The 26,511-nt window shown below is 44.7% G+C and overlaps 2 protein-coding genes across 2 annotated transcripts; one reads left to right on the forward strand and one right to left on the reverse strand.

Annotated features, from left to right (window-relative positions):
• Positions 1 to 579: 579 nt before the first annotated feature.
• Positions 580 to 26,003, reverse strand: LOC114846830 (general transcription factor IIF subunit 2-like). The gene is made up of 8 exons (XM_029135961.3): positions 25,847 to 26,003; positions 25,512 to 25,585; positions 25,329 to 25,347; positions 24,843 to 24,987; positions 4,209 to 4,290; positions 2,836 to 2,935; positions 2,413 to 2,556; positions 580 to 1,334 (listed from the first exon to the last, which is right to left on the reverse strand). The coding sequence occupies exons 1-8, from the start codon at positions 25,898 to 25,900 to the stop codon at positions 1,203 to 1,205; spliced, it is 750 nt and encodes a 249-aa protein (XP_028991794.1). The 5' UTR covers positions 25,901 to 26,003; the 3' UTR covers positions 580 to 1,202.
• kctd4 (potassium channel tetramerization domain containing 4) lies at positions 12,359 to 14,504 on the forward strand. Its single transcript, XM_029135960.3, has one exon. The coding sequence runs from the start codon at positions 12,788 to 12,790 to the stop codon at positions 13,562 to 13,564; it is 777 nt and encodes a 258-aa protein (XP_028991793.1). The 5' UTR covers positions 12,359 to 12,787; the 3' UTR covers positions 13,565 to 14,504.
• Positions 26,004 to 26,511: the final 508 nt, after the last annotated feature.

The following is a 26,511-nucleotide window of genomic DNA, read 5'->3' on the forward strand; positions in this document are numbered from 1 at the left end:
AAAACAATACAGATATGTAGAAACTAATACAAGAAATATCCTGTTAATTTTAATAAAGGTCTATCAGCAGTTATTCCAATAATTATTAGGCAGAACTGTCAGCTTTTTTTTAATGTAATTTTTCCTAAGAGTAAGTTTTAAATTAATTCTGTGCTGCTTACTTTTATTCAAGTTTATGTTAAGGACTTATACAAAGCTATTCATCATTGCCAATGCTTTTTGCTTTTCAAACTAACATTGCATTTATGAACAGGAAAATGTGGCATTCATTTTAATAGGAATCTGCGGTTTTAGAAATATAATGAGGAGCGTTTGATGTTGCCCTTTGTCACCTGCTGGCTCAGGGCGGTGAGGGCGTGGTCTCACATGGCTTTAAATTTTAAATCATGTAGCAGCAGGTTTCTGTCCGTGTCATTCATGGTTGCACAGTTAAAGGCTGTCCACAGTTGCCATAGTAACAGTACTAGAAAGGGGTACAGTGAGATGCGTTTCCAGCCATTTTGCTCTTTAATCATTGTTTTTGTGCTGCTGAAATGCGGACACCAACACCTCTGCACATAACATACAGGAACTAAATCATCATTCTGCTGTGCGTTTGTTTTTTCATTTATTCTGTTCATATTGCTGCAGATATTTCACATTTACTGCTCAGAGTGTATGCTTAAGCTTCAGAAAAAATTTAATCACAACTTGCACCACATTTATTTGATCTGTCTAGAGTAAATGTGAGGGTCTGTGAAAGTGAAATCAAACTCAAATATAAATAATCAATAATAAAAATAATACACTGAACTGCCAAGGAAATAAAAGCACAGCAGAAGAGAAAAGTAAATATGAACAAGGCTTCAATGCAAAACTACTTTTTACTGTGACATCAACTTAAAGAGAAACTACTCCCAGTTATATTTTTTCAAAAACCTGAGCACTTTGTTGTTCTTCACTGTCAGCTTCTAGACAACCACATTCAACAAGGACAATTTAAAGCCCACTGAATAATTTAAAGTAATTCAGTTTCATTTACATTTTCTACTTTTATCTACCAAGATATCGGCTTGAAAACTTGAACCTTTTTCCTTTTTTTTAGATAATGTGCAGATAAACAGTGAGATACTGGAAGTATTGAAAACAATGTGTTGCAGACATTTATGCAGCACCTCTGGGTGATCAACAACAGTGCTCAGGCTCAGAGGCCCCCGATGACTCTAGGTGGTCTCCATCTCCTCCTCCTCAGCAGACTGGTAGTGTCGGTACTCGGGCTTCAGTTCCCAGGTGCTTTTGTGAGGGCCCTTGCTGTTGTACGTCCCAATTTCCCTCATGATTTCTTTCAGGTACGTCTGCAAACAGGAGACACACGGTGAAACTGAAGCCATGGTATTTGATGAGTTGCATGTTTTCAGTGCCCTGTGCCACTGATACCACTTTAATGTTTGTTTCATTGTGCTTTTTTTGTTTTTTCATGTAGGCTCCAGTGTGAAAGTCATGATCCCTAAAGGTGCTGTTAGTTTAAACGTAGTCATCCTCAGAGTAGCTTTTGGTTTCAAGCTTAAGAAATTGTTTTAAAACAAATTTGCGATTTGTTTTTCTTAAAACCCAGACACACAAAAATAGTTGTCCCTTCTAGTTCATCATAAGTGACTAACAAACATGACAGGACAATTTAAACTCCAACACAATTTACCTGTGATTCACTTTTGATTTTTAAACACTCTAAATCTTCTCTTCACCTTTGGACCAGGCTTCACCTCCTTCCAGCACCAGCTGATGTGCCTCAGAGCCAGGCTGCTCTCTAACATAGAGGAAGCTGTGGGAGGCTGTACCCTCCAGCAGCCACTAGGTGTCCCCAGTGAGCTTAGACAGACAGCTCGCTCTACCTACAGCACCTAATGAATAACAGTGTGATGTATTTCAAGACTTTTCATAATGGGCATTACAGTTACTTTAGTTCAGTTAATTCGAGTGTTAGCCAAGTGCCTTGGGAGAGAAATGATGGTGTAGAGTGTATTGCAGCGTTTGACTCCTACTCAGCCGATGGTTATGCAATCAGATGCAATCAGAGAGAGAGAAGGACCTCAAGGTCTCATCAGCACCTACACATTGCTGTTCTCTGCGAGCTGGAACGAATCCACTGTGCTGTATCGATTCATCTTCTGTGTGTGTGTGTGTGTGTGTGTGTGTGTGTGTGTGTGTGTGTGTGTGTGTGTGTGTGTGTGTGTGTGTGTGTGTGTGTGTGTGTGTGTGTGTGTGTGTGTAATTTCAGCCACACACATCTGTTGTGGCTGAAAAGGCATAAACGTCATGCTGTGGGCGATTTGTTCAAATTTAACAAAGCAAGGTGGATGGTGGGCAGGTGTATTGTATTTCTCCCCCCCCAGGTACTGTATGTGTGTGTGCGAGCGTGTGTGTGTCACTCACCACGGGCTGTTTGGTGATATCTACCAGGTCCTTAATGTTGTAATACTGGTGCTTCTCAAAGGCAGAGAAGAGCATGTCCAACACAACCTGCCGCTCAGCTCGCACCATCTTCCCCTCAGTCTTCTTCTTCTTCTCATACTCCAGCTAAGAACAGGCAGGACATTTAGTCATCACAGCTCAAAAAGGTTGCATTGTGCTGCTATAAAAATGCAAACTTAAGAGTTAAACCAGAACTACTGACTGAAAAAAAGTGGCAGTGGTGCCGAGGCTAACGTTCACTTTTACTTTTACCACAGCTCGAGTTATCGGGTGCCAGGCAGGCAGTTCAACCTGCATCCGAAACCCAACCTTTCCCTTTGTGATGTGACCCCGTCAAGCGGCCGAAGCCCCGGTTCGTGTCAAAGTGCAGTTCTGGGCTCTCACGTTGAAATCGTGGTTGGCCACGGGCTTGAAGACCGTGGTGACAGCTCTCTCCAGCTGCTGCGACAAACGCTGAGGCTTGGTGGACTCTTTGATTTGCTGCCTGACACGCACACAAACAAAGAGAGGGAAAGTTTGCTTTGTGGTGATGTGCAATGACAGACGTGCCTGTTGGCGCTGAGCAACTGTCAGGACCTTGAGCTTTAACTATCCAAATAAGTAACAGCAGCTGTTCAGATGTTTATTCTTTGTGGGTTTAGAGATGAAATGCAATTCAAAGCGCTGTCGTAATACAGCTATGCATTAGATCATCTTCATGTATCTATATAATTCTTACACCTATTGTATATGTCTTAACTTTAAGGGTGTCTTAAATTATAATTTATGAAAGAAAACTGCTCTGGAATTATGTAGACACACACACACACACGCACACACACGCACGCACACACGCACACACACGGCAGCATCATGTCCTGCCCGTCCTCTAATCCGCCATGAGGGACGAACATTTGTCAGCTGCCGTCCAAACGGGAGGTTAGAACTAGAGTGAGAAGCAAGAGACGTTCTCCTTCAAGTTGAAAATGAAAAATATTTTCGCAAATTTAGGCTCAATGCGTTCGTTACGTTACATTAATGTGGCCAAACTGACTAAACCCTGACCACAGACGGCCTGGGTTCGGTTTGAACTCCACCGTGTGTGTCTTCGCTGCTTTGGCGCCTGACACAGACGTGGTCTCGCACTGGAGCGAACAGTGTTGCCTGTTTGCCTTGGGTTGCATTGTAGTGGTGCATCTGCCGCGGTGATGCTGTTGCTATAGCAATACCATCTAATAACTCCGGCTGATAGATTCCAATGAAGAGGGGACAGAAACCAGATAAAAACGCCCGAGTGGACTGGAGTGTTTGGTGCGCACACGTGAACAGTTGCTGCCATGGCCCCTGTCAACATGTGGCAACTTTTCCACTCCTGCTGGAACTAATTCACAACACTTAAACAATTTTGTGTGGCGCAGGGGTGAAAGCGACACATTCAACAGCACAGTTTCAGAAAACAAATGCTGCCCTGGCCGCTGCGTGCTGCACACTTGTGTGGAAGTTTATATTTTGTTATTGCCCAGATCTGCTGAATAATTCATAGTAATTCAGTTTGATGCTTTACTGTAGTGGAAATGTGGAATGTTATGTTATTTTTGTCAAGTGCATCTCCAAAAATCTAAAATATCATATTTACACACCTACGCAGTGTTTCAATGTATCAAAGGCCACGTGAAGTAGAAACATTTGTCTAACAAGTGTGTGGTCCTGTTCTTACTCATATTCCTACTGAATGGGAATTGTCTGGTTTCTAAACATTAGTTTTCAGTTTCACTCACTTCTTCAGCTTCATGTAGCTGTCGCTGACGACCGGTCTGCATTCAGCCCTGTGCACCACCATCCCCTCCAGACTCAGCTCATCTACAACAAAGGCAGTGACTCAGCCGTTCAGTCATGACTCAGACACACGCAGACGTCTACAGGGGGAAAAACTCTTCTCTACACAAAACAAACATGATCTGTGAAAGTTTCATAGAGCCGTTCATGAAGGCGACACACTTGTGTTTGCTCTACTGAGATTGTTCAGCTTTAGAAATACTTGTCAATAATGAAACGTCCAGTCATTTCTTAATCCCACTAATGGGGTGTCATCTTTTAAGGATGATGTTGTTTTATTTTCATAGATTGATTTAAATGGAGACCCAGACTGCCACATCTGCAGCCTTAGTGCTGTGTATGCGGGCGTCATGAAGGGCCACTGGGGAGGAACCAGAGAGCCACTCCACATGAAGTCCCACTCACATAGTGGAGGCCCCGTGCCAACAGTGAAGTTATAAATGACTGGGGAGACCTCAGGGTCGCTCTAAAACAAACACAGAGGAGGCGTCGTCTCAGCGTCCATCTATTTTTTGGTTGGATGTTGTCGATCCTCCCCGTTTAAAAAGCCTGAACCCAAAGAAAAATCCCTGCTCAAATGTGCAGACGGAAGACTAGCAGCATGTCTCCATTTGACCCAAGGCAGCGGGAGCGTTACATTATGTGCCAAGAACAAAATCCAGGTGTGCACAGCTGGTAAAAGCCAAATCAAAAACGCACTTAGTTGTAATGGATGTCAATGGTGGCTCATTAAAAAAATATAATTTGGTGACTTAACAAGAACCACATGTTGAGTTGAGTTTAATTTTCTATATTTCACAAATAGAAAGAAGTCAGTGCTGCAGACAGATTTCAAACAGGCGAGAGGAAAAGATAATCTCACGGTTGGAATTTGATGAGCAGGAAAAACAAGCTGCTGTTTTATACCATGCAGAGATTTTGGGAGTGCTTTTAATGTTTATAGCTCAAGAATTATGGTCATTAATAATGGTTACGATCCTATCCTCAACAAACAATTCATAACTCAGCTTGACATTTTCAGATATTCATTCTTCATCTCTTGTAATTCCTTCCATTTATTTTCTAATCTTTTATTCAAATTATTTGAACGTCCAACCCACGACCTATTGCCAGAAATCACTTGCTGCCTCGTCTGGTCTTTTCCAATCATTAGTCTAATTGTTTATTTTTTGCCCTTGCAGATTCTCCCGGCCGTGGTGGAGTCCAGCTGGTGAGCGTTGGCGTCCTTTTGGCAGCCGCTCGTTCCTTTGTGCATTGTTTTAAGATCTGGCAACGTTCGTATCTGACACATAAAAAGGTCCGACAAGCTGCTACATTTCACACCCATCCGTTAGCAACATAGGCAGCGAGAGGGAGGGAGGGAGGGAGGGAGGGAGGGACGTGCAAAGGCCAAACAGAAACAGGTGAGGACATCGCAGTCGCCTTTATTGCATCAATGTTTCCTGTTGCTCCCAGTGCATTTCGGAAACAATGCGAGAAATGAGACAGGAAGTGATGTAATGTAACTGCACCTTTCATCTGATGCGCAGGTAGAGGAGCTGTACGACGTTAAACGTGTGCTTTAAGGTTCAACCAGCTTCAATTAATTAAATGCTCAAGGGTTTTCATTCAAGGAAAACCCTCCTCTCACTTCAACCATGGGAGAGACATCCAAACAGACAGGAAGCGCTCCCTCCGTCTCTCGGGCGCGTCATCGGCAGCGACGTCAGACCTCGATGACGGAGGTGCAGCGGGAGCCTCCGTCAGCCGGCGTCGGAGGCTCCGTGTCCTCTTTTGTTCTGCGCTCTGCGTCTCCGCGGATCACGCGCCGCTCAGCTAGCAACAAGCAGCCATTCTATCACTGCTGAGGCGGTTCATGTTTTATTGATGTCCTCCCACACCAGACAACAGAGAAACCGCCTGCATGCGCGGTTTCTCCGCATTATCAAAGCGCATTTAATGGCCTCCGTTGCTCACGCTGGAATCATGAGACCTCTTTGCATCCACTAATTATTTCTGTCTGCATAATAAAGCTGCACTCGTGGCCAATGCTGTAAGTTTACTTAACTAGAATTAGCTACTCACAGTTTATTGAGCTTTGGACCAATGTGGATTTTAACAGCGCTAAATGATCGCTGAGGTTTTACAACCTCACTGATCATTACATTACTACTGTTCATCAAAATGTGTTACAGTAATTGGCTACTTGACTCATGACACTCAGGAAAACCGGCTTTGGTGCGTTCAGCGTTGACAAAGGGAGACAGGCCAAACCTGACACCAAGTCGTCTTCCGCGTACAAACTCCAGGCAACAAACACTTTGTAGGACATGTCACGGATCTCACTAATGTTCATCTTTGCCTTCTCCACAAATGGATGCAATTATGTGCAATTATTGGCTGGCGAGTGTCACAGCACTTGCCAGCGACATGTCTAAAAACACACCCACACACACAAGAAAGGCGCAAACCTACACACAGGGCGTCTGCACATCCCACATCAGCACTGAGTGCTGTCGGTTCCACCCAAACCGGGTCAAAGCCCCCTGTCGTTCCAACCGTCCCGTTCCCAGGAAGCGCGACGTTGTAAAAATACACAGTAGCACTGAACACAGCAAGTGGAGCTCAAGGTTTCTGTGAGTGGGAGGAACACTTAAAGTTGTATGGTGAAGACAGCTTGCAGGAGTTTACTAAGTGCTAGACCAGTGCTGCGGTCCACACCTTCAGACATTCAATATCCTAATTCTCCCACACGGCTGACATTCCGCTGCAGAGACCAAATATCTTCTACCGGGTGAAGAAAAGCTGGTGAAATATATGTCAGTGTCAAAAGAAAAACCTTTTTTACCCCACGCATTTCTCCTCTATCTAATCTGTGAATGTGAGAGACTGTAGATCGACTTTGCATTTTGTTAAGAGGCCACCAAGCACTGCATACAGTTTTAAAAATCCCAACACTGTATTCTATATGTTTATAATACAATAGAATATAGTATATAAACAAAGCAGTGGCCATTTTATGATCTGGGTCTGATTTGCTGATGATTTATGAAACTACAGTATGAATTACACTAGGTTATTAATCAGTTCAGGGAGCTGTGCTGTTGTTTAAGGTACTTTGGTTGATTTATGAATTGTGTTCGAGAAGCTCTAAAACAACCGTTCGAGACGAGCACTCGTGGCTCCTGAAGGTATTTTATCTCTGTCAAAACTTGTCTCAAGGTAAACAGAGATAGAAAATCCGGTCTAATCCTTTAAGTTATGTAACCTTGACCCATGTTCAGGTTTTTAGCAGGTGGCTCTTTCTGTGCTAATGGACTGACTAAGTTTAAATGGATGGTTGGGCTGCAAGGGTCAACAAGCGCCTGATCTGAGCCACTTTCTGTTTTCATTTACAAAACCAGGACTATATACCACTGATACGCACTTTACTGTGCTTTCAGCTATAATCACATCTCCCACATTGTTGTGTAACAGACACGCACACTCAGAGCTGCTCTACAGCTGCCCATCATTTATGACTGAACTTAGAGGCCTAGATCTAACAAAAGAAAGTCAATGCACACACACAGAACGCTGGAACAGGCTCTATACACTGACTAGAGGCCCGACGACTTCACATGCGTTTAGAGGAGACTTAGAGTTTTTAGAATGTGAGATCCACAGACAGATCAGCAGGAATGCAGTGTCCTGCACAGCCCGAATTTACTGACTGATCAGCGTTGACCATCAACATCATCATCGAAAGGACAGGATCTCAGATAGGAACTGAAATGAGTTTCCTCTGCAGGGTGCCAGGGCACCATCACAGAGAGGGTGTACACTTCCACAGGGAGGGGCTCTGAGCATGAAGCACAGAGAAAAGAGCATGGGGAAAACCCAGGACACGCTGGAAGGAATGTGTCTGCTGGCCAAGGAATGCTTAGGACTTCCCTGGGATGAGCTGGAGAGGAAAGTCTGGAGTTTATTACTATAAAGCAGCTGAGAATGGATGGAACATTTTCCTCAGCACAACAACTCCCCGCCCAAATAGAAAATTAAACAGGAGAAAAAGTAGCAGAGCTCTTCAAAGAGTGTCCTTATTAGAAGAAATCGGTGCAAGGCTGCTGAATAAATAGAAAACATTATAAGACATTAATAGGCAGCCTAAGTCACAGAAAACAAAGAAAACAACAAATGAACGTGCGGATGGAGAAAGCGAGGCCTTATTGACGATATTTAGGACACAAACAAAGGCACTGCATCCGGCTCATTCTTTAAGAGGAGGGAAATAAAAATGGCCAAAGGAAGTAAGCAGAGGAAGAGAGGGAGAGCGATGCGCGGGTGAGCAGGTCGCTCGTCCACCCCCTCACACTCATTTCTTACCTCCATCTGCTCTGAGGCCCTTTCCTCAAAGCGCTGACCTTCCTAATGTTAAACACAACAAACAGCTCGCCGCCCACCAGGCCTCCATCCACCACCACAGGCTCAGGATAAACCATCCCGCCTCGACGCGTACGAGACGGCGTTTACCGGAGTCAGAGCAGTGCGAGCGGCTCATCCAAGCCCGCATCAGCATCAGCATCAGCATGCAGCGCGGGCGCTGCTCCTCAGCTTCGTAATGCCTTCACAACCCAACAGGTCTCCTTTAGTCTTTTCAAGGTTTCTAGCCCCGAGCTCCATTCAGCATCTACAAAAGGCTTCTTTCTTTCCCGCTGGAAAAGCCGCTCCTGTTATGGAGCCTGAGGCGTTTCATACGACCGCAGCGCCCCCTGCTCCGACTCCATCCTTCCGATCATTTTGATGCTTCTCCTGAGCAACGCTCTCCTTCTTTTGTTCTTTACCGTGTTTGATGAAAGGCTCGTGACGTCGCGGTCACAAAAGCAACATCTGAGGTGATTCCAGCGCACAGGAATAGTTTGTGAGGCCTGCGGCTCGACACGGGGGCTACTCCCCCACACGAACATGTAATTAGAAAGACGAGCAGCATCGCGTGGCTTTAACCCAGCAGCAGTAGGCTGCAGGTGATGCGTTCAAGTGTCAATGGACATGTAGGGTGAGAGGTGGAGCTAATAATAACACATTGTTCAGGTTGTTAGCCAAACTCCAAAAAGCCAATTTATTGTATTTGTACTACACATCATCTATTGAGTGGCCATCGCACAAAACGCCCACAACTCGAGTGGGGATGATACTTTAATATGACAAACCACTGTTCCACTAATTGTATTTACTCTGCAGAGGCAGAGTAAATTTCCCAGTGCTTGATGTAAAGAGAGAAATGACATAATGGTTGTTCCTAAGTCACGAGAAACAAATGCACTCAATTTAGACCATGTTTCAAAGCTACAGATTGGTTCACACCTTTGTTCTGTTGATACATTTAAACCCGTTTGACATGTTTCCATTCAGCAGCGTCAAAATAAACACGTAAATATTTTCCTTCTAAAAATAGTTCAGTTACTGTAGAAAGAAAGTCATTATACTGAAGATAAGCCAACACTGCATCCTCCAACTGTTAGTTGGGTTATATAATTTATACGTATTTGAATCTTTGTTCTGAAGCTATATTTAAACTACAGCTCTCAATTCACTGCAAATGGTGGTTTATGGCTACATGTGATAAGTTAATGATACAGTACAGCCTATGCATATGCAGATGCTATATATAGCCTATACCATGCACAGAATGACAGCTGCTCTGGTGTCGTAAGGCACCTGGTGAAATTACACCATTTCACAGGCCTAGAGACTGTTGGACTGAGCAGAAGTATTAATATGCAAACAGGAAGTTGCTAACAGTGAGAATGAAAATCAGATCTGCGTCCAACATCTGCATGAAGTCTGACTGAAGAAGCGTACGTCGCCGCACCGAGAGCCCAGAACGAGTAAGACGGCCTGCATTTATTTCTCTCCTCGCTCTCAAACGATGGCAGAGCCTTGCCTATACATGCGAACAACAAGGAAGCAACGGGTGGGGGTGGGGGACGAAGTCACAGATTAGATCTCCAAATATAATTTTCCATTAGAGCTCCTCTCAACCAAGCCCAGAGGCTGCTTCATTAAGAAAATGTAATGATTCCATTCATTAACTCTGAAGTGATTTTCCGACGTCTGTAACTGTATTCAGCCCACTCGTTTTGATTCAACATGGATTAGTCCCATCCATATGCAACGAATGGGCTTCAAAGTGAAGCGAGAGAAAAGCGGTGGGTGGTCGGATTTACTAGTGGATCGAGCAGGTCACAAAATGTTGCTGTGCTGTTTTAAAAGACAACAAAAGCTTCATGAATGCAAAGAAAATGTAAACATTTGGGTTTCAGCCCAAAACTGAGTCCACGTCTAAATTTACATTGGCTTTAATCATCTTCCATCGGTTTATGAAACCTCAGACGTGACGGCTCTGAGCTCAGAAAGGACCCTATTTTTAAGTGGTTGCCATGCCAGCTTCACAGTAGTCAGTGACTCCATGTTACACCACCAGCTCTTAGAGCAGCTCCATGAATAATTCACTGTCTTTAAGAGGGTAGGAGAGTCCTCCATTCTGGGAAACCTGATTCAAACGTCCTCGCTATCAGGTTGATAAAGAGGCCGTCAAGCAAATTCTCGCCTTCGTGGACGGCGACCATCCTTGAGGAGCCAGTTTTAATGAACAGGAGGCAGAAAGCAGGTCAAACCTCCCACAATCTTCTCTTCTGCATCTTGGCCTCGTTTAAAATTCCAATCGAGTGCAGTGTATGATGAGTTCACTAATAGGGTGCGATTACAAAATCGCTGCAGAGGAGGAGACACCACCAAAATATGAACATGTGCAAACACATGTACAGCAACATTAATACTGAAAGGTTCAACTACTCTAATTCTCACCAATTAAAAAATATAAATTTTAAATATACATTTATATTATTAATACTTATGACATTTCGGATGTTTATAAAGTGGAATCTCCTTTTTAAAAAGGATTTTCTGATCTTTTAGGGAGCAAATGATTTTCCAGATTCTTTGGTGAAACTCTGTAGCATACTGGACAATAATGATTGTTAGCTGTAGCCGTCCTCTCCCGCTCTCCTGCCAAAGTAACTGAAGTGAAATGATTTAATTAACTGTGTTTGTCACCAACTAGCCACAGATGTACTGTAAAACCCTCCTGCCAAGCAGGTGCACCTCTGCTGCCCTGCACTGACAAATATTGTCACAATGCAGGAATCCTGCCACTGCCAGACTCCAGTGCAAACGCTGATAAATTATGCAAACTGACTGGCATTGATGGTGTAAAAAAACACAAACATCCAAAGTAGGTTACAAACCGTCTGCACTAAAATATTAGTGCAACAGAATCATTGCTGAGGTCAGAGTCAGAAATAAACACTTCATCTGCTGGTACAGTACGAGAAACACTGTGCAGCGACTTCACTGGCAGTTAAGGGCGTCCGGTTTACTCAGTAGAAAGCCCTGCTATTAGACAGCACTCAAAACTAAGACAGTAGCACCAGACACTAGTATAGGAGCCGTGGACTAATGAGATCAGGGCCTATTCTTCTCTATTGATTCCCTCAGGCAGAAATTCTTCATGTATGTTAATTACTGTATACAAAGTCGTCTTTTGGCCATTTGTGGTTCCTGACCGGATCACTGGCTGCCTAATTTGTCGATTTTCTCCACAGGACACCAAAACCAGACCCCCCCCCCCACACACACACACAACCTCACTAAGATAGAATTGCTTGTTACCTTGCAAGAAAACAGAATATTTACATAAATATATTCACTGTTTCTTCCATTTACATGCGCGCGGCCCACTTCTCCCTGCTATAAACAGATGACACACGTCGAGCGTGCGCCAGTAAACCCCCAAATTAAAATGGGATTCGATTCTCAAACAGATTCCAGTTCACGTCAAGCGCTGTGTGGTAAACAGATTGATTTGGCTGCAAAAGGAGTTTTAAATTCAGACTCACACAAGCTGAGACTGTTTCACACCGCAGATATTATGGAAGCAGCCCCCTCCCTCCATCTGGTGACAGAGGAGTGTGTGTGTGTGTGTGTGTGTGTGCACGCGCGTGCTAATTGCTAGAGCTCGTCTCTCTGCCTTTTTTTGTCGGAGATAATTAGGGAAAGGGAGCAGCAGAGAACCAACTCCTGGAGTTCGTGCACTTCTTTTTGTTTGCTCACATATTCCCCCTCTCTCCTCCCTGCATGTGACGCTGTCTACCCACCCACACCTAGAGAGAGAGAGGGGGAGAGAGAGAGAGAGAGAGAGAGAGAGGAGGGACAGAGAGCAGCACAGAAAGCCAGTCTGCTTTCAGCTCCCAGTTCACTGTAGCGCTTGTTAGACAGCACTCACCATCCACCAGCACGCGGCTCTCAAACACACTCACTCGCGCCGCACGACAGCACGACAGCACGACAGCTGACAACTCCTTTTCATTTCAACAGAGGCGCCGCGCTCGCAGCACACAGCCAGATCCGAAGGACCCGGGAGGAAGGCAGGCTCGGTTCTGACCGCACGCGGACGCGCCAGCTCCGGGGAGGCTGGGTCGAGGCTGGAGAGGGCGACTGGAGAATGGAATGGAACCTCAGAAGGATGGAAAGTGAACTGAGGCACATCAACCCGGACCTGCTGCAGCCCAGCAAGAGCTTCAAGAAGCCGTCGTCGGGCACCGTCACGCTCAACGTCGGCGGGTTCCTGTACACCGCCCACCGAACCACCCTGTCCAAGCAGCAGGGCTCCTTCCTGGAGGAGCTGGCCAACGGCAAGAAGCCGGTTCAGCACACCGACTCCATGGGCAACCCGTTCATCGACAGGGACGGCCCCGTGTTCCGCCACGTGCTCAACTACCTGAGGACGGGGGAGCTGCAGCTGCCCGACGACTTCCGGGAGGCGGGGCTCCTGCGGCGGGAGGCCGACTTCTACCGCCTGGGTGAACTGGTGGAGGCCGTGGTGGAGTGGGAGGGCCAGCGGGCGGCCCAGCGAGAGCCCGCCTTCCTGGAGGTGACGGACAGCCACGACAGGTCGCAGGGCCTCAAGGTGTACTGCAGCGACCCCTCCTTCATCGACAAGGTCAAAGGGCGCCTGGTGCAGATCTCCAAGAGCCGCCTGGACGGCTTTCCGGAGGAGTTCGTGGTGTCGTCCAACGTGATCCAGTTCCGGCACTTCATCAAGTCGGAGCCGGGCTCGCGGCTCGTTCTGAAGGAGGACAGCACGTTCGTGTGCACGCTTGACTGTCTGAAGCTGGAGACGGTGATGCTAGCGCTGCGGTCCGGCTTCAAGCTGGTCACCAGCCTCGACAGCAGCAAAGGCTCTGTGGTGGCGGCCGAGGCCCTGCACTTCGTCAAATAGGGTGGAAGGAAACGGCCGAGAGAGGAGGGGCGAGAGAGAGAGAGCAGTCTCTGGCTCCTCATCCAACCTAATATAGGGCATCGACTTGAAGATCTTGTAATGTGTAATGTGTCGTGTGGGAGAAAAAAAACAGGTGGGTTGGACAGTCACAGTATAGTGTTTATATCTCGGGTGATCTTTGTGAGTAGAATGACGTGTCGGCATCAATCGTTGCACTGCTTTGTAAGTTAGTGTTTACAGAATCCAGAGCGATCGCGATCAACTTTTACATAAGTGCCAGTGATGGTGTGTGAATTAGGTGTGACTGGATGTTACCCGTGTGTAATACGGGGGCACAACGACGCACAATCCTTTGGCGGGGATCAAAAGGACTGTTTGTGTGGACGCGTGTCTGCGAAGGAACTGCTTCTGCTTCAGCCTTCAAAACCACATGTGACGCGCACTGTTGTGCCACTCAGCTTTTACTACAGTCAGTGTGTATGTGTGTGTGTGTGCGCGCGCGCGTGTGTGTGTGTGCTGTGTTTAGTTGGATTAACGGCTTGCGTTTCGTTTAATAGCCTCTCTGGAGCCCGAAGGTCACATCCGGGTGCACGGAGGGCGTTCTGGAAGGACTGTGCCCAAATTTGGTCCAAATACTGTTTTCAAAATCATGTCAGCAACTTAAGTTTGCCTGCAAAAGAACAGTGATTATTGTAAGGGCTTCAACTCTAGCATGATGCATGTGCACTAAATAAACTGTGTTTGTTAGTGCTGTGAGCCACAACAAAGTCTAGTCCTTCTTTAATGTGACCATTTTACGAGTATAAGTGACACTGAAGCTATTGGTTTAAAGTGTTGTCAAGTGTATCTGGAAAAAAAACAAGTCTGTGTACAGTTCAGTTCCACTGCCTGGTGAAGCTTGTCAAATTTATGCTAATAAATTTTTATTGTTTAGAATTTACATATACCGCTGTACTGACGTTCACTTGCATCCAGCAGCCACAATGTTATTCTGCTAACTCGCATGCCGCTAAAACATCTGTGCTCCAAATGTGGGTGAGCGCATTCTTGCATAATTCACCATTTTTACACGTCTCATCATGCGATAAACAATATTTCCATGTCTGGAAGCATCGAGAAGGTGTGTAAACATGTCAGAGACTCACTGGGTCCAAAATAACACCCGTTTGTTGTTCCTCGCCGCCGCACACCCACCAGTTGTCAGACAAGTAGAAAGTGTTATGCTGTGACTCCTGGTCCCCGCTGCTTAAATCAGAGTTTGATGTAAAGTTTGTTAAAATAGCCATGGTTCAAAAAGGGGCACAAAAATCCACGTTTTAACTACATGCGGAGGTTTATCATATGTTTGCACTCAGCGTAATTTGGGGCGCTGTGATGAGCAGACAGTCGTGCTTCTGGTGGCTTTTACACAGCACGCTGAACATTTGAATATACATACAAAGCGCCTTTATGTGGAGTGATTATTAAAATGAGTAATGACACATACTTCCTTTATGAGCCCCCGTGGTTTAAAGAGCTGACTGACTAAATTACTGGTTTCGCAGAAGCAGCTGAAGCAGATGACGTTTGGGTTGAAGGGGAATTAAACTGAATGGTGACAAGTACAAATTTCTTCCCGTTTAAAAATAATTTAACTTGCTGTCAAAGCGTCTGATTGTTAAAGGCGAAGTGGGGAAAAATTAAGTCTTTGTGTAAAAGCGTGTGGTCAGAACATCCTGGCATCAGGGTGAGGTTCACTTTGACCAGAATCTTTTTTATGTTAATGTTGATTTTTTTAATAAATTAATAAATAACGGGCCTCGCAGAAGTCAGTGTTGTCACAGAACAAAATTAAACGCATGTACATTATTTAGAGAAAAGTTTTAGGTTTGACCATCTCCACTATCTGCTGGAAGGACTGAAGGAGCCGCTGGTTCTGGCTCAATGCCACTGCGATGCAGCGGCTCAACCTGCACTGGTCTCTGGGGAGCCTCCTCAAACCAGATCCACTAAAGTTATTTGGCATTTTAAAAGTGGGTCAGTCTGTGAGATGAATCCTGCCGCTCTCCCTCAAGGAGGACCTCTTTTTATCTCCCTCTGATGTGTGTCAGCATCAACATTAGTACTAGTCAAGCGCTTTCTTCTGCAGTGAGCAGGCTAATTATTTTCACTTATTGTCAAGTGGTAATTGGTTCATGCTCGCTCTGAATAGGAGGTGATTTTTGACGTCCTGGTTTGTTTTTGTCATTTACCGCCTTCCCCTATAGAAGGTGATGCAGGAGCAACCTCAATGAACTAGTTCACCAACAAAAAAGCAGCAAACACAATTTCAAGATGCATCTGACTGTTGCTGCTGTGTCAAGTAAAAAGAATCCTGTTGGGAGGGATTATCTTATATAATATGGACATTAGTAACAAAAAGACAAATATTGTCGCACCAAGGATCATTGATGTGCGCCTTTAAATAAGAAATTCAATATCTACTTAGGAAACAGATCAATATTAAATTAAATATACTGACAGCTGCAGAGTGGAAATTAATTTATTACCACATGAATCTATAGGTTAATTGCACTAGTTCACACTAAGACGACTGTTGGCGTCTAATGGCTGCGTTTATGGACAGAGAGCAGCCTTTGGCAGCGTCCAGTGTCAGCGGTGCCAAAGCGAATGCAAAACAAGTCTCGCCTGGTTTATGTCCAAACAATGTGGAGCAGGGATGCGTCATGAGCCATTTATGGAACCTTGTAGGAGTGAAAAATGTTTACATGTGTTCATTTCCAAACGTTCGAGGGAATTAAATGTTTCTCAAAGTTTCGTTGCTGGACTGGAAAAGCCTTTAATCTGCCTCCCGCCGCCCGTCGGGGCTTCATCCGTGCACGGTTAGCGGTGAACGTGAGCGCAGAGCCTCCGTGGCTCTACCTCTGCACTGCGAGCGCGCGCGCTCGCCCTCCGTGGAGACCGAAACCATCTGCTCGAGCAGGCGAAGCCGCCACGGTGCCAGCCCAGCTACCGCCACCCTGCGCGTGACTAATGCGCCCACATCAGCCTCTAACATGAGGCAAACTTCAGCCCACTGCTCACAAACAGGCGACAAGCGCCTACATCGCGTTTACGTAAACCTGTGCTGGTCAGATGGAGGCTTCACCCCCAACAGCATCGAGCCGGAAGCCTTTTTTAGCTGCAGGTCAGCCTTGGGCATCTTTTATGACGGTAGAAAATCCTCCACACCTTATGTAAAAACCGGCCACGTAGGATCTGAGAGGTTCCTCCAGGTGCAGAAAGATGAGAAGTGGCCGCAACATTGAGAAATCACACTTCTCACCTGTTGCCAGGCAAACTCCTTATACGCAACGCATCATAGCTCACATAGCTGCTCTCTCTCTCTCTGCTCCTTATTGTGATGCCTCAGTCATGTGGTGCCACTCGGCCAGAAAATGACAAACGCACCTCAGATTTTCATCTTTCAGCTCCAAGGCACACGCAGAGCAGGGGAAGGATGGGGTGATGAAGAGGAGGAGGAGGAGGTGGTGGTCGGGCCCCCTCCACTTTTACTCCAAGCTTTGAAAAATGAGGCACCAGCAACCTTGGTTCAGTGCAGAGCGGGGGGCACACAACAAAACGGTGACTGTACGGTGAGAGTCTGATATTCAAATAGATTTAGTCTAAAGCTGCTAATAGAGCGTACTTCAAGCTGCAGCCATGTGCTGCTGATTGTTCGTTTTCAAATTCCAGCCGCAATGCTGAATTTTCATCCTTTACTTATAAAGACTGATTAGGAAATCAGCTCACAAATGACAAACATGTTTATTTGTAGTCTACACGGTTCTTGAAATCATCATCATCAATGGAAGAAATCCTGGTTTGCAATTCAGCATTTGAATTATGATTTCATATGAGCCCAAATAGACAAACTGTTGTTAATTTTACAAGTAAATAGATGTCACACATCCAGGAATTACATGGTGAAGAAGTGCTTACTGAATGACTGTTTGGAGCCACTCTTAGTATTTCCCCAACCTGTAGCAGTAACCAGTCTCTGGGGCAAACAGTGAAGCCGATATGAGCTTTACTTCACAGACCTCAGGTTATGTACATACGCTGGCTGATGTTAAATATGATAGTGATTACTGGTTTCTAAAGGAGGTTGGTACATGCTTCCATCACAGTAACCTGAGTCTTGACTAAATGAATTCTCACACCTCAACATTTAGCATTAATCACAACGCTTTCAGATTTTCCCCTTCCTGTGGGTCTTCTCTGCCCTTTATGGAAAAGCTGGTTGTCAGGAGCATGACGTCTTTAGCTAAGGCACTGAAAGCCAGACTAATAGCTGCAGCTTTTTAAGGCTAAGTGATGCAGGTTTTGCTACTGTTGAGTAAAAGCCTCCCACAGAAACCATAAAGATATTCTCTCTCAGACATCTATAATATTACTTTGTATTGAAAAAAAAACACGTGGACTGTGTGAACTGTGTGGGGAGAAACCATCGCATCAGCTTTGGATGACGGTGCCAGGCCTCACATTGTAAATAAAGAGCCAATATCACAGGCTTATGTGCTAGTCCAACAACAATGTGGCACTTTTCATTCATGAGCCGCTGAGCGATGTGCCTCTAAAGACCCACCGGTGGAGGTCAGCTGAGTTAAACACAGAAATGGGCTGCCGGAGCAAATTGGTGAAAAGGGAGAAACAGAATGAGCTGCCGGGCTCTGTGTTAAAAACGCTGCTGGGAGACGGATGCAATGCCAGAGTGAAAAGATGTAGACGATATGAAACATGATGAAAGACCATCAATTCCATCCTTATCTGAAGAGGCCGGAGGAATTAAAACCGTCGTTAACAAGCTGTAATGGCTGCAAGCCTGAAACTTTCCCCGTTCCCAGACTTGATCATAGCATTTACTTAATCGCCTCCACGACGACAAATGTTCAGGTCCTGCGACGGACGACGCCCGGAGGCTGCGTCCTCCGCAGGGGGCCCCACTGTGCCGCGACCTTTCCCCCACTGACAGAGGCGCGTCGCATCTGCTGGCGACACGCGTCGGCCCTCTGTCATTACTGCGTGCGTCACGTGCCTCGTGTGTGGGAGCACAGCGGGGGCTCAACGAGGAGCAACACACATTTTCTACCACCGCGAGCAGCAGCAAACACGCATCGGAGGAGAAGCGGTTCGATCCCCCGCGAGTCTCACGCCCTTTACTGACGCAAACCAGAGCAGTGTTTTTATGAACGGACGAACAGACAACTGGCCCATATCTGCTCCTCAGGGACAAACTGATGAGTTGTGATCAACTTATCAGACAAATAAGATGAATTAGACAAAACATCCCAGAATAAATTAATTTAAAAAGTGAAGCAGAAGAATTTGAAAACTCCAAATACAAAATGTATCAACTTTTTTTCCACTATTGTTTTAACATTTACTTTTCCACTGTGGTGTTAGCATCTGAGTAGAGTTTATCTAAATGATTTATAAGCTCTTTAGCTTGTGGAACAGTCTCTGTGACCTTCATGCAGACAGACTTTATTGCATTGACGCTGTCTTTGCTCTAATTCCTGGATGAAGCTGCGCTGCTGTCACTTCTTCCCGCTCCCTCTGTGGCCAATTGCACAGGTAATAAACATGTCTTATCTTTGTATTCCTCCACTTCAATTAATCGTCTGTTTACTCCACAAACAATATAATGCATGTCTGCAAATTAATATCTACATTAGAAGAATGGATTCTGACAACTTCAATTTGTTGCTGCCAGCGAACGTGTGAAACTGATTAAATGAGCCGAAGGCGGACGTTGGAGGACCGCGGAAAAATAAACAGAAGAACTGTACGTGAGGAAGGTTGGAAATTCATCTCCAACACGTCTAGATTTACAGAATGTGCAGAAGGGTTTTCGTGTGCGTTGTGAGCGAGCGGAGCATCAGCACAGAGCTCACAGCTTCAAGCGGCTCTGAGAGGGCGGACGCCCCAGAGGATTGGGCTCTGACAGCAAGAACTCAGGCTCCCACCGGATTAATGAAGGCAGAATGCAGCCCCAAGACCGCACCTCCACGACAGCCTTGGAGGTGAATGCCAACGACTCACCCTGCGGCCCTGCTGCATCCCTGCGAACGGAGGCAGGCGCAGCCCGGAAAGCATGTGTTGTTAGCGTCGTCGGACGCAAAGTCAAAGTCATCCAGTCAAGAGACATTCCTCTTTAAACCCTCAGCCATTCATGAGCCACGCTTTTGGAATGAACCTACAAAGCCGCGCCAGCCACACTCCTTCAATAAAACACCTACGACAGTCTGCCCAGGATCCAAACAGCAGCCTGCTCGGTTCCACCGCTTTAGCGCATGATGCTGCAGCACAACAGGGATTTCAGACGCCAACAACAGGGAGAACAGCAGCTTCGCACGCGCAGTCTTAGGAATTCAGATTTCGTGTGCGTCTGGAACTTTAAACCGCTGCATGAACCCTTGCTTTTTAAAAGGCTGCCGCTGTTGCTGGTTCCCCAATTACAGCAGATGAACCCGTAACAATAAAGTTGCTAACAGAAAACAAAACACGGGCAGAGACGGATCTGAAAGGTGGCTAAAGTGCATTTACTGTCCCTTGTTTCTATAGAAGAGTCCCAAGGACTAATCTAACGAAAGCAGAGCTTCAATCTTCATGTATATTCATGTTCAGTTTTTACACCCGACGCTCTTTCTGACAAAGCGCTGGACAGTGTGAGGTTCAGTGCAGGGAAGTTACAGCCTCCAGCCAGGAGGAGTTGGAGCCCAGAGGACCGGTAGATGTCCACCCACTGCCAGTGTTAGCCAGCCTCTCAGCTGGTGGTCCTTTACCTGTGTAGACATACGCGCTTACATCCCCAATGCAACCAAGACACGTCATGACAAAGGTTTAAGACTTTTAACCTGGACTTTATTGTCCTTACACTCAAACAGAAAACATATGAAATATGTTTGGTCCAAATAAAAAAAAAACAACAACTAATCTTTTGAAATATTTACAGTAAGACCCTTGCTGAAACATTAAGACATCAAGTCCATTTGTAATTACCATGTTACAGTATGATTAGATAACCTGATTTCTTTTCATGTCTAGGGTTACATTAATAATGTGCGTATTAGATCAAAATGCAATGAAACAAGAATAAATGTTAATAAGCGTCCTAAAATGAAGAATCAAAGCCATTGGCCTGACTTCTGACTCTCTTATTAAGCGGATCAAAGCGGCAAGCTGTGTTCAGTAATTTCAAAGCCTTCAAGGACTCTAGTTTGACTGAGCATCTTCAGCCGAGGGAAAGTCATACTGTAACAGAGCTCCACATTACATCTGGCTTTCTGTTCTCCTCTGCACGCTTCTGTGGCAACGAAGCCTGTTGCTTAGCAACCTCTTAATCAATACCTGGTCCTTGCCGGAACAAAGCAGAACAACGAGAGGGGAAATAATGGAGGAGCATTTAGCTAGCAGCATTACAGTACAAAAGCCATGTCAGATGGAATTCGCGTACGTATCAATCACTGCTGGTCACCATTGGCAACCTCTCACTATTGTTAGCTCATTGAATAGCTGTATGACAGAAGCGGAGGAATGCATTAATAGAGTTTTAAATGTTTGGGTTGTACGGAACCATGCATGGCTGGATGGATGACTTCCCTCTCAGCAAATGGACGAGATCTTTCTAATTATGTACAAGTAAATAAATCAAACCTTGAACCATAAGGTTACAGTAGGTTTTTGTCCTCTATGTCGCATATAGCTACATTTAATGGGGATTTTATTGTCATTGGTATTAACTATGCCAAACAACAGAGTGTTTTAACCGCTTAGAAGTAAAACGCATCGGACTCTGACGAATAATTTCTACTGAGAGCCATGAAAATAATTCTATATAAACAGACAAGATATTTATGGACACTTATCATTTATCATTGGATTTAGTCATGATGTTATGCAGTAGATTCCTAGTTTCGAGTACCTGCACTTACTGTACAAAAAAAATCTACGACAACAATTGTACTCAAACGACAATAGCTAATTCATTCTGCACTGGCTGATGCATTACGCATGTAAGATGAAGTTAGAGGCTCATGGGTGACGATGTATTTGAATACATTTTTCGCAGAGACCTAACGTTTCAAACCACAAATCTGCTCTGTCCGAAGTGTCAAGAACCAGTAAAATCTGAGTAGGTGTGAGGCAAAAAGTGTGAAGTCGAGAGAGCAAATCAAACCAGGGTGTGTGTGTGTGTGTGTGTGTGTGTGTGTGTGTGGCGAGGTTGGAAGGATGTGCATGTGTGTCTAACAGAGCGAGATCACGGGAAAGTGAGTGGGAGACCGGTGTCATACAGTACACCTCCTTGTGGGCGAGTGGAGGTGGAGCCAAGCATCTGTCAGGTAAATAGAGACTACACACCACCACATCTCTGAGGACATTATCTTACTTGTTTCTACCGCACTTTCACGGTGAGCAAGCCTTCTGGAGCTCTGGCACCTTTAAAAAAAAAACCCACCAAAAAGGTTTTTAACGCCTCCTGATTTCCATGGTTCCACATTCACAAACATCTCACTAAGGATCCTCTGCGATGCTTAAACACAAAGCTTTTAATAGTTTCCAGGAGTCTGAATGTGCTGGTAATTAAGAGGCATTTTCCAGATATAGAGCATGGAACTGAATAAATGTGATGAACCGAAGTAACGGGACAAAACCCCTTCAAACAACTGAAAGCCATGATCACATGTAGGAGGTATTAATGCACATGCGAGTGTGGGGGCATGTAAAGTGCTGGAGGCTGCTGATTGCATGAACCTGGGAGCTGAGGGATGTGAAGTCATGAAGCTTTGTTTCAACTGATGGAGCAGATGGCAAATACACTGGGCAGTAAATATATTGTGGGAACGTTGTAGATTAGGAAACATCATGGCGTATCTACGTACACGCTCGGATGCTAGATATGATCCACGCATGCATGATTTGATGCAGTATCATGAGTAGTAATGCAATGAAAGAATGATTTGTAATATAACAATTATTTACTGTCTGCTCTCATTTGTTCTAATAAACAGTTGCACAAGTGTCCATGAAAATGTTCCAGGTTCTCTCCACACACGCCTGGAAAGACGGAGCTGGAGGTTGTTTTTATTTCTCTTTCTTTTTACTTACACCACTGAAATGTCCATTACAGCGTTTTTCTCTGTGCTGTGCTGTAAACAGACAGATCTAATGTGTTCTCCTGCCCCTCGCGTTACCGTCTGCTCAGCTGCTTAATGAGACAATTATTTTAATGTTTTCCTGTCCGCTTGCTCTTTGCTCATCATTGAAATCGACTCAGTTGTTCACCGGTGCCAAGTTACCTTCGCATCAAGTCAAAACCTTGACGCTGGAATTAAATTACAAGTTGTTTGGACATTTTCTTCGTCTCTTATTGTACGAGCTCAAGACAGGATCTAATTCACAAATCAGGGGGGGAGCTTTCTTTTTTTGCTCATAGGAAAAAATGACAGCACAGCGTAACCTATTCACACTGAGCTCTCCCCATCAACGCCTCGAACCACTGAGCAAGAGCCGGGTTATTTCCAGCGAGGCCCATGTGAGCCGGCCTCCGCCTGGACCTTGGGACACAATGACTGAACTCCAGCTGAAACAAAGCAGCCAAATCAACACTACTGGCAATAGAAACCAGCTCATTATCTCAAGAAAAAAAATGAAACGCTCTGCAGCTGCCATCTTCATGCACCACTAGCAGGAAACATCACGGCAAAACAAGCTGGATGGTACAGATCCTATAAGTAAAGACTGAAGCTAAATCACCAGGAAGCATTTCTGGATGCACAGCATGTGTCATATAGTTTCTATACAAGGTCCTGTCGACCCACACGTACAGAAGGAAGCTATAGTGGCTTAACATTGACTCACTTTATGCCAATTATTCAGCCACGCCTGCGGTGAACGCAAAACACGTCTCCTCTCTGACGCCACGATGTGAAATATTTGAGGTGTTTGATTTCACGCTTCCATCTTATCATTAGCGTCACCCTGGGAGGTGCAGGGTTCGTCCTGACATTCTGCTAGATTTAAATGCCTCACTCCTGCTGCGTATTTACCATTTGGCTAAATTAAAGAAGTCCTCCGTGAGTTAGAGCAACATTTTTCATCCTTGACTTTATTCCTTTATAATTACTTCTTAATTTCCCATTTGAATCATCCTAATGAATAAATCGACTTCATATTTGTTTATTTTCCGGCGGCCCGATAAACACAATGAGCCCATTAAACGTGCCCCCATTAATTTGTTGCAATTCTGGGGTCACATGCTCTCAGACACTGAATCATAAAGCTGTGGCTACAGTATTCTTAAGCTCTGTGTCTGATGCAAATCCCTGTAAATCCCTTTGGCTCCGAAAGCAGTATGACACATCGCGCCTGGCAGCAACATCCTCCATAAATCAGCCACTCATGAATTTTACAGTGCAATCAATGTAGGACCCTTCAACAACAGCTTTTCCTGAGCAAGAAAGCCTAAGAAACGAGAAGAAGCAGGATGACTAAATGTGGAATGTCATACAGTACGCTACTTTTTTTTTTTTTAAGCCTGGTTCTTTGCTTCTGTTTTGCTCCACGAGCTGTAAATAAAGCAGCTTAGGGTTTTTTTTTTTGTTGGTATTATTTTTTATTTAAACGTAGCTGAAGAAATGCATTTATTCTGGATGTTTTTGCTGCTTCTGACTTGATTTAGCACCAAACGCTGCACGTAAACCTCTTTCTTATAACCAGCAAATGGCCCCGTTTTCCCACAGGGTTGGTCTCAGTTTTAATGATAATCTATTAAATCCAATATTATCCTGTCATGGAAACTTTATACAAACCTCTGACATCTCTCGGTTCCCTTGGGCACATTAGTGTGCAACTCGCCCTTCTTCATCCATATTTAGAGTTTTCATCCTGCAGTGTCCCTCTACTCTATTAACTATATGCTACAAACAACAACCTCTGCACATCTGTTTTTCCTGAAGTTTTTTGTGGGTTTTTTCTTGTCTAATTTGATTTGATTGATTTGATTGATTGATTTTAATTTCTGTCAAAAGGGGATGTTTTATGCAGCTCGGACTGCAACAACCCTGCAGGCAAATGTTTTTTTCTTGCATAATTAAGCTGTATAAACAAACTATTTCAGCACGTATCCACCCAAGCCGTTCATTTTTGACAAGCGCAGGAACCTCTGTGCCTTGTGCACCACAGATGCCGTGAAGCTGACTGCATTTCTGATGATTTGGTGTAGAGGAGTAATAGAAAGGCTGGGCTGCAGACTGACCTGTGCTGCTCTGGCTGAAGACAGCCATGGTCTGTCCACCTGAGGTGTGCATAGTGAAGGGATAGTCCTTGGGGACCTGCAGGAATCCATCAGTGTCCCCCACAGCGCCCAGAGCAGTCAGCTCCTCGCTCAGGCTGAAACACACCTGACAAACACAGTTAAGTCAAGACACTGCAGACTAATCATTGTTTTAACACCTACGCTTTAGTCAAATAGGGTCAGAAATTAAATAATTAAGCTTTATTGGTCCCTGTGGGGACGATGGGTCAGCGTGGCACCAAACAGTGAAAACACAAGAAAAAAGCCAAAGGCGAAAACAACAGTTACAGATTTTAATTATAAACCATGAACAACAGATAGTAATGGAAACAGTCATTAAGAGAAATGATGAGTTTTGCTTGGTGAATTCAATACAGGGACGTTTGCAACCAACTAATTATGTGAAGGTGAAAACTAATGATCTGCACAGTGTTATGATCTGCTCACCTCTGTTTTTCCATGCTTCCTGTCAGACATAAAAGCCAGATAATGTGCATTATTGATACGCATCAGCTTAAACCGTGACATCAAATATTCATAACACATATTTGCCCTAAACAACACTAAATGGATCAATACAGCTGCCCATTGACTCTAATGCTTTTAGTCATTTCACAACAAACCACCTACTTTCCGATGGTGATCTTTCCAACTTCTCCCTTTTCTGTGCTCTTGTCCCATTGCTGAGATAAATACTTTGGAACCTGGAGAGAGCGGGGGATAATCAGGACGTTTCACCTCATTGTTCATTCAGGGTCATTGACTGTTCACACTGTAAAACAAATATTATCCAAACTTTATCTTCAAACGCTTCAATAAGGCGTCAACTGGTTCAACTATTAGTTATCTTAATTTAGTGTTTGTTACGTATAAACTAGTAACCGACGCGTCGTCGTCTGCCGAAAAAACAGGACGCTGAATTTAATGTGACAATTCTTAAAACGGTGAATGGCGGATAAACGAACCTTTACAAGCCAGACGCCTTTACTTTGTTTGACGCCGGTCAAGTTTATCTCCATTTTATCTGACAGTGGTCAAATTCTATTAGAAAGTGCGAGAAAACGCGTAAATCTGCCACCGGGTGTTGCCAATGTCCCAATTAGGAATATACCAAATCAAACTACAAAATAAAACATCCGGTTACGCATTTCAAAATATAAGTCATGTAACATGTAAACGTGAAAACGAAGAAGTAGACTGTACATATGTATGTTTATGTTATCCATGTAACTAGAAAGTAGAAAGCCAAATAACCAAGTACCTGTTTCAGCAATTAAACTACAACTGTATATTAAAGCTTCCTTTTGACTTCTTGCTTCCAGCCAGATGTTCAAATTAATGATGAAAGCTTGGATTATACAGAGGCAGTGGACTGAGGTCATATTGCCACAAGAGCTCACCACAGTCACTGAAGTCTAGACCTCTCGAATCACCACCCACATCTCTGATTTATTGCACCAAGTGGAACAAAATGAATTCATTCTGATTGTCAGGTGATTTTCTAGACAGGCTGTACCTTACAAGTGCTCGCATCCTTAACATTAAAGCTACCAGCTATACCTTGCTCTGTGAGGGATGGCAAGTTTTTACCTTCACTAACTTTGGACATTTATTTTGAAATATGTGTGTA

The sequence above is a fragment of the Betta splendens genome, chromosome 21, assembly GCF_900634795.4.
Source record: "Betta splendens chromosome 21, fBetSpl5.4, whole genome shotgun sequence".
Classification (NCBI taxonomy): Eukaryota; Metazoa; Chordata; class Actinopteri; order Anabantiformes; family Osphronemidae; genus Betta; species Betta splendens.

Excerpts from the sequence above, each read along its gene's own strand:
- kctd4 (XM_029135960.3), top strand. The coding sequence starts at position 12,788 with ATGGAATGGAACCTCAGAAGGATGGAAAGTGAACTGAGGCACATCAAC.
- LOC114846830 (XM_029135961.3), bottom strand. The coding sequence starts at position 25,900 with ATGGAGATAAACTTGACCGGCGTCAAACAAAGTAAAGGCGTCTGGCTT. Across the intron at positions 25,586-25,846 it reads AAGGCGTCTGGCTTGTAAAG|GTTCCAAAGTATTTATCTCA; the intron begins GTTCGTTTATCC and ends CGCTCTCTCCAG. Across the intron at positions 2,557-2,835 it reads TGGCCAACCACGATTTCAAC|CTGGAGTATGAGAAGAAGAA; the intron begins GTGAGAGCCCAG and ends GCCTGTTCTTAG.